This window comes from Colletotrichum karsti (assembly GCF_011947395.1).
Source record: "Colletotrichum karsti strain CkLH20 chromosome Unknown Scaffold24, whole genome shotgun sequence".
Lineage (NCBI taxonomy): Eukaryota > Fungi > Ascomycota > Sordariomycetes > Glomerellales > Glomerellaceae > Colletotrichum > Colletotrichum karsti.
Genome location: NW_024065924.1, coordinates 307,295 through 315,540, shown reverse-complemented (window position 1 = coordinate 315,540; position 8,246 = coordinate 307,295). Strand labels below are relative to the sequence as shown.

Here is an 8,246-nt window from a genome sequence, read left to right as displayed (position 1 = left end):
TTCTTGTCGTTATGCGATCCCTTCTTCCGGCTGCCTGCAACTCGGGATCAAGTGGCGGTCGTGGTTGAGGCGATTAACGTTGCAGGACTTTTTTTTTCGACGTCGGTCGCGATGTCGGCCAGTGGTGTTCTGTGACTGTGCTTCATCGGCCGAAATTTTGGAACGTGTGGGGAACCAATTGTTCTGACGTGGGGTTCCCCAAAAAACTGATTGGCTTCTTTGGGCAATCAGCATTGGAGACGTGCTGATTGGTCGAATCGATCTTGCAAACAGCGTGGTCCATATTTATGGGCAGTCATCAGCTCTGATTGGCCAGTGTACAAACATGCAACTGATCAATTGTTAAACACGGCTTTCTCTGTACTAAATACCAGCTGTATTACTGATCAAGTATTATGCATGCGATGAGTTCACTCTTAGCAGTAGGTAGTGACGGCCCGAAGACTGAGATGCTGCTGTGACGCAATAAATGCAATCTGTATCGGCGGGGGTGGGCAGAACCAAGAAAATACCCGACCCGAATACGACGGAAGACGGTGCAGCTGAGGCCGGCCACCGGGACACGGAGGTAAGGACGGACAGATATTTACCGCCGGTAGGGCGGAGCAATAAGGCAGGCCAGCGGAGCTCTGCACAAGTTGAGTCGAGATGAGTCATCAGACCGCACATCTGCCGGCCGGGAGGGTCCACGTCTTCCGTTTTATGGAGAGTGGAGAGCAGAGAGTGGATTCCGGATGTCCCACTTGTGCAAAACACTTCCATTCAATCCGTGGCCGTGCTCTCCGCGGAGGTGGAGGTCACGGTGGAGTGTGGAATGTCATAAGGTTTGTACAATTCGCACAATCTGTGATCGGGACGGCCTAGCCGTGCACAAGTCTATAAGCCGCATGTAACTAGGCTTTGCACAAGCTGCAGGCGCCGTAAAACTTAGCACAACTCGCACTTCGGCACTCTTGGCGGGGGTCAGGGTCGGCCCTGTTATGCGCCGATGTTGTCGGTATGTACCTTGGCCTCCAGCATGAGGTAAGGCACCCTGTGTCTATTTACACGTGTCTTGATTTGGCTTCGGGAACTCTTGCATCGCAGGTATTCGTACCGAACGGATACGCGCTGATTTCTGCTTGTGGCAGAGTGCATTGGAGCATGTTGGCATAGTCCAATGCCTGACGCAATGTCGGCAGGTCTAATAAAGCACATATCATATGCCCTGACGCCGGGGACTTTAGCCCACATTGAGATGGTCTTGCGCACAGATGGCAGTGCCTCAGAGTGCCCTGCGCTATCTTAGGTACTTTGAATTGTACGGATACCTTGCGATGATGACCTAGATGTTAGCTTCCCCCTCCAACTTTCCCCCTTCCCCTCGTGCCCGCCAATGCTACCTACACTACACTAATTGCTGCCCATGTCCAGTTGCACGCGCGGGTATCATCTCTCACCTGCTGATTTGAGGGATGGATGTGCTGGCCGCGCGCGTTATCAGTCAGGAATTCAGGAATCGCATCTGTTTCTGACTCCTTGCCGCATCTCATTTGCTTTCCAGCTGGCTCATTGTGGCTCATACCTACCAAGACTTCCTCTTCTGCTCAGGCCTCTCTCTCCATGCGCTACAATATCATCTCCCTCGTGCTTATCCCCCTGCTTGATCCTGGCTGCCCGCTTGCGCAAGGACGTTTGGTTGACGTGAGAAAATCAGAATTCTGTCAGGAACTCTCATCTGTCACCCCGCCGTCCGCCCGCCGTCCCTGCCCACCATCAACCCGCATCTCGTTCCCTCCCACCTCATCTTCTCTTCCACTCTTTTTATCCCGAACTCCTTCGGTACCGCCCATTCCCGTTAGTTACAGTTGCACACTCGCACCCTACCGCCTCCCTGTCCGTCAGGTCTGCGCCGAACATCCCTACATTGCCTTGCCTTGCCTTGCCCTGCATGGTTGCTGCCGTTGCCGCTGCCGCTGCCGCCGCCGCCGCCGTACGGATACCCTGTCTTCCGCTGACCTCACATCGCGCCGAACCCTTGAGGTTGATCGTACGGAGTACGAATACTTCTCGTCCTGTTCTCTCTTCTCGACCATCCACCCATCACCCCTTCTGCCGCTCGCATATGGTTACACTATAAAAGATAAGCGGCCAACACTTCCGAGCCTCGGCGGACTTTGATCGAGGTCGCCATCTTTCAGGTTCACACACTCGACAAGAGTAGCACATAGTCCACCAAACTCCGTCCCAGGTCCAGGGTTCTGTAACCTTCCATCCCGCCGCAGAGAAGGACGAGGAGGACCTAGACCGCGCGCACATGCACACCCACCAGTTAGTCGACCAGCATATTGTCGTCATTCGTCCGCCCAACGTCCGTTTCGTCCGTTCCCTCCGGCGACCTCACCCCTCATTGAACTGATCGACCTTTGGTCTATCTCTTCTCTATCCCACCTCCGATTCTAGCTTTCTGTCAACTGCCTGTTTTCTTACTTGCTTGCTTGCTGCTGCCTATTAATAATCGCGACGTTCTGTACTACTCCAACTGCAACGGTACAGAGTTACAACATACCAACGTCGTCCCTGTTTGAATTACGACGGAATCTCTCGGACCAGCCATCCACCAGCCGCAGCCTTGGAGGGGTACAGTAACCAAGCTCATCCAACCCACTCCTACAAATAAACAGACACACAAGAAGCACTGGGAACACTGGAGTCTGGACATATATTGGGCCCCAGAGATCAGCTACAGTAGGCGCAACCCGGAGCAGCCCAGTGAGACGCACACGACACGTTCTGGTGGCCGCTTTTCTCCTCTTGGCTGGGTAGTGCTGCATCGGAATTCCTGGAATCCCGACGAGTCAGAGTCAGACCGACAAGACAGCAAACTGTGACCCGCGCCTGCGCCTGCGCCCGCCCGCATTCGATTGACTCTTCTTCGTCCTTCTCCCAGTCCGCTTCCGCCTCCGCCGCCGCCGACGCCTCATCAGCACTGCAGCAGTTAGAGACAGTGATCTGTCCAACACAAAGTCCCTTCGTCACAGTCAGCATACGGATACATAGCAGCAGTGTGTCTCTCTCTGCCAGCTGCTCGTCTGTCTGGCCTTTCTAGCCCTGGTCTCTGCGTTTTGCCTTTCCCACTTTCTCCGCCACTACATTCTCCCACCTCATCCTCCCACAACCACCACAACCACATACATCGCTCAGCACATCTTCTCCTTACATACCACTCCTGTACATCCCACCCGATCCCGTCCATACGTATCCCGCCAAATACGGTCCTTACAGCTCGGTACCGCAGCCCAGGCTTCAGGATTCATATCCGTATCAATCACCAGTTCCCCAGGCATCCATCTACTCGCATCACTACCGCACGCGCGTCTCCAAACACAAGGCCCTGGCTCTCAACCTCCTTCAACCTCAACCCTGGTTAACTAGCCAGGCCTCCCGTCCGCTCTTCCCGGACCAACCCACGATCAACCCTCGCTCGACCTACCGTATTGCTTCCGCCAACTCCCACTCACACCTCTCTCCCACCACCTTCATCCGCTGCACCGCTCAGCCGGGGAAGCATAACGATTCAAAGACGTTCTCTTGCGCTAATCCCCGCCTTGGTTGGTCATCGACGCCTCATAGAACCAAACGCAACCCGGGATCTCAATTTGTCCCCATTTCTAAGCCCAAAACTCTCTTTCGCACTGCGCTAAAGTGCGTGCGCGACTTGCGAACTTCGCCAAAGGGGGTGAGGGCCTCTTTATTCCCACTAGGGTCGCGTCAAGACAAGTCGAGTCTTCATTTATTACTGCTCGGGTCTCAGGTCTGACGGTCGCCACACCTTTTCTCCCCTTCGGCTCTGTTAGGCTGGAATCCCTGCCAACTACTTTTCTCATCGTTCAAACCGAGCGGTCATAAGGGCTGCGCGCCCACGCGTTCCGACTCTGCGGGTTTGATACCCCAATTCATGGACGAGTTCATCCTGTTTCAAAATCTTCCTGTGGCAACTATCGCGTACCCGTCTCCATAGAGGCTCCTCAGCCTCAGCCCTACCATGATGAGCACCACATCGAGCCAGCACAAGACCCCGAGGGTTCTGGCTTGTGTTCTCTGCCAACATCGCAAGATCAAATGCGACCGCAACACCCCATGCTCCAACTGCATCAAGGTGCGCCGACGTTGACATGAGGCTATCCCCATTTCTAGCTGCTGACTCGTACAGGCCAATGTCTCGTGCACACCATCCACACCAGCTCCTGCACGGAAGAGGAGGAGGCCCAACCAGGACTTGCAAGAGAGGTTGGCGAGGTGTGAAGCTCTGTTGAAGCAATATGCTGCCTCTCCAACAACACCACCCGCGGGCCCACCCACTAACTCGACGATATTTTCCCCTCCATCACAAGCACAACCGACTCCCTCGTCGACAGGCCCATCCCCGAGTATACCCCAGCTGCCACTACCTTCAGGCACAGCATCGGTTGTGGAAGAAGTTGGCTCACCCGCGACAACATCATGGAAACCCGCTGGTAAAGTAATAGTCGAGGATGGTAGCGTTCGATTTATGGACAGCTACCTGTGGGCAACTGTTCACGACCAGGTGTGTAGTTTGCGCGGATGCGTTTGTGCATCTCCTCCAATTGGACCCCTGTCTAACGACCTGTAGTTGACGGCTATGCGACAAATCATCGAGGCCGAGGAGGAGGAGCAAAGTGTACTAGGTTCCGATGCCGTTACTCCCGACGACAATGTGGATCTTTTGCTCAACGACATAGCTGCCATCGATCTCGAAGACGTCACTCCGTCCCCCGTCCAGATCTTCAGACTATGGCAGGTGTTTTTGGAGCGGGTGAACCCCATCACCAAGCTCATTCACGTGCCAACTCTGCAGCCGCTCGTAGTCGAAGCCGCCGCGAACCATTCTAATGTCGCGAACAACGCGCAGACATTGCTCTTCTCCATCTACCTCGTCGCAACACTTACCATGACCGAAGCCGAAGCTAGGCAAATGTTGGACTCTTCAAAGGAGGACGCGCTGAAGAAGTTTACCGCTGGTGTGAAGGCAGCGCTGACCAAGGTTAACTTCCTCAAGAACCACGACATGATGACGCTGCAGTCTCTGATTCTTTACCTGGTTTGTGCTGTGTTGGAAAGCTTTTCGCCAAGTCACATTCGCTGACCGTCTCCAGATCTCCCTTCAGGGCCGATACAACCGTCACGCGGCTTGGGTGCTCAGCGGCATCTTGATACGGATTGCGCAAAAGATGGGCCTGCATCGTGATGGAGACTCTCTCAACCTGGTTCCGTACGAGACCGAGATGAGGCGACGACTCTGGTGGCAGATTATCATGCTCGACACGAAGTACGCGATGGTTTCTGGGTTCTGCGACACGCTACTACCGTGGAATTGGGATACGAAAACGCCGCAAAACGTAAACGACGCCGATCTGTACCCCGGGTCCACGGAACCCGTCCAACCCCGAGACGGGCCCACCGAGATGGCATTCTGCTTGCTCCTGTACGAAGTCGGCCGATTCATCGTCGAAAACCGAATCCCCGATTTCGAGGCCGTCGTGCTGGGCGCCATGGAGAACGAGTCGCTGGAATCGCAGCTCGCGAACCAGGCGACGTTGGCCAAGTACCGCGTTCTGGTCGACAACCTCGATGCGAGGCTCATCGCCCTCGAGAAGCAATACTGCGATCCCTTGGCGGGCAACATCCACATCGTCGCCACGAAGATCAGGTCCATGGTCACCGACAAGATGCGCGCCATGATGATCCCGATGCGCGAACTGCCCGAATGGGGCACCGAGATCTTCAACGTGCAGGACAACATGTTCAGGATATCCCTCATGCACCACGAGCACAACGTCGAGCTGTACGAATTCATGGAGAACACGGGCTTCGTGTGGTTCTTCAAGCTGCACTTCCAGATCGACGTCTTCATCGTCATGGCCGGTCAGCTCTACAAGCGACCGACCGGCAGGCTCGCCGACCGCGCGTGGAAGGTCATCGACCGGGTATACAGGTTCCACGAGGAGCTCTGGGACATGACCAAGAAGGAGAACGCGCAGCTGGGCGTCTACATGCTCAAGGCGTGGCGGGCGCGCGAGCGGGCCCTGGCGCAGACCGGCATGCCCTACGAGACGCCGCTCGCCGTCCCCCGGCTGCAGGACATCGTGCCCCAGTCGAGCTCGGAGGTGTCGTCGGCCGGACCATCCCCCGCGCAGCCCATGAAGATGGAGATGCCGCCGCGGCAGGATCAGCCCATGGACCAGTTCCTTGGAAACTTCCTCGATACCACGAACTTCTATGACCTGGACATGTGGGCGGACCTGGGCGTCCCGAATGGCAACGTGAACCAGCAAGCCGCGGCCAACATGTTCGGGACCTTTGGGAACTTTGGCCAGCCGCCAACGGGTAGATGGTAACAGCACGAAGTTCATCACAGGCGGCGAGGCAGGTTTTGGAAAAATAGGAGCAAGGCGAAGACGGGGGACGTCTTTCCGCCCACGGTACTTAGAGAGGGGTGGTGCTGGTGTTTAACGGCTTCTGAGGGGTTGGATTTCCCGCGGTATCTTCTCGTTGTACATTGACAACTCTCCCACACCTGTAACGATACGGTCATGAGACAACGAAAAAGAAAAGTCAGCCACCTAATGGTAAATAGACGGGATTCAATGAAAAGATCGGGCGGGATTCCTACGAAGCCTGCCCTGTCATTGCTCCGGTACATGGGATGAAAATCGATGGGACCAATGGGGATCGGTCGACTCTCTTCGCAAGGCACACACACACACGCGCGTGCTGCGCGTTTGCCTGGAGGTTATTGCCTGGAGGTTATTACGACGCCGGCATATGCATCTCCATCCTGCTGCTGCTGCTGACGCGGAAATGCAAAAGTACCACGCGCCAGGGTGATGGGCTGATGGCGGAGCGACGTGTCTCCGATCTGATAACGGCGACGTGTCCCCCTCCTTGCTTTCTGCATCAACCCCGTGAGAAATGGCGATCCAGCCCGGTCTCGATCTCAAAGTCTCCGAAAGTCTCCATGGCTTCGGGGGTAAGAGTAGGTAAGAGGGGTTCTTAGGGGCGGACTCCGACCATATGGCGGATGTAACGTCCAAGGGGCCCCAATGACGCAGTTCTCGGGTGTCCCCGTATGTGAAACCCGTACATCTCTCTTTTTCTCGTTTTCCTTTATTGGTATCGAATCAGAAGGATCTCTCCGCGCGAATGCGGAGTGATCCATTGTCATATCTTAGGCATCTGCTCGTAAAAGGACCAGGGCGGCGGTGATGATTGTTGTTTTTTTCTGATCTGTCAAAACTCGGGCATTTCGGGGCGCACGGAGATGGGGCTTCGGGGATGGGATTCCCGAGGGTCCCGTGCCCGAGGTGGTGGGTCTCCACTCTCGGGACCGAAGTTTTTTGGCGGAGGGGTGCGTGTGACGGGATTCTTGCTCTTGGGGGGCTGGTAGGATTGAAGAGGGAGGTTGATGGGTTTAAATGTCTTGATGGGTTGGTGATTGATAGGAGAGGACGTGCAGCCGGGGCACACGGAGATCAGGCGCGCTCGTTAGTGGTGATGGTCTTGCGTCTGTAATATAACACCACGACACCTTCTCGCTCACTCTGAAGCTTCTGTTAGGAGAGCCGTTCACTTGGTTGAATGTTTTTCTACTTATTTGCTTTGGCTCAAGTTGGTCAGGGTACATTATCTCCCAATTGGCCAAATGTCTCGATATCATAGAACAGAATCCAAGTATCACACCAGCCGCGGTCTATGTACTTGCAAATCGGAGAATTCCAAGCTGTGGCTGCCATTTCTGTTTGTTGTCTCTTGATTACTTGGTGAGATTTACCCCAATTCTTAGAATCCCTTTTTTTTTTTCAATCTTCTTCGTTCCATTCTCGCATACATCAATCAACACAACTAGGTACCGTGGGATATGTTTTCCATTCTCCAGGGGTCCACATCCCTCCACGTAAGGTACCTACCTACCTTAGATATTTTTTGCGCAACAGCGGGGTGCCAGCCTCGACTGAGATCGTAATCGACGGTGGCTCATTGCACTGCCTGGCAAAGGCTCTTCTATAATAGTCATTATTCTCATTTTCTTCTCGAGAAAATTGCATCATCGAATAAGCGTAAGACCCTCCACAGGGATCAAATAAGATGCCGACGAAGATACCGACGATCACTACGGGGGGGGGGGGGGGGGTACAACGGCAAATTCCCCATTACGCTCGCCGGTTCCAGCATTTTCGGAAGCACGA

The 8,246-nt window shown here is 54.7% G+C and overlaps 1 protein-coding gene across 1 annotated transcript; it reads left to right on the top strand.

Moving 5' to 3' along the window:
• Positions 1-4,024: 4,024 nt before the first annotated feature.
• CkaCkLH20_07576 (uncharacterized protein) lies at positions 4,025-6,398 on the top strand (the record flags this gene model as incomplete). Its single annotated transcript, XM_038890293.1, has 4 exons — positions 4,025-4,138; positions 4,193-4,567; positions 4,634-5,101; positions 5,157-6,398. 4 exons carry the CDS (start codon positions 4,025-4,027, stop codon positions 6,396-6,398), a joined length of 2,199 nt encoding a protein of 732 aa, XP_038744343.1.
• Between the last annotated feature and the right edge of the window lie 1,848 nt (positions 6,399-8,246).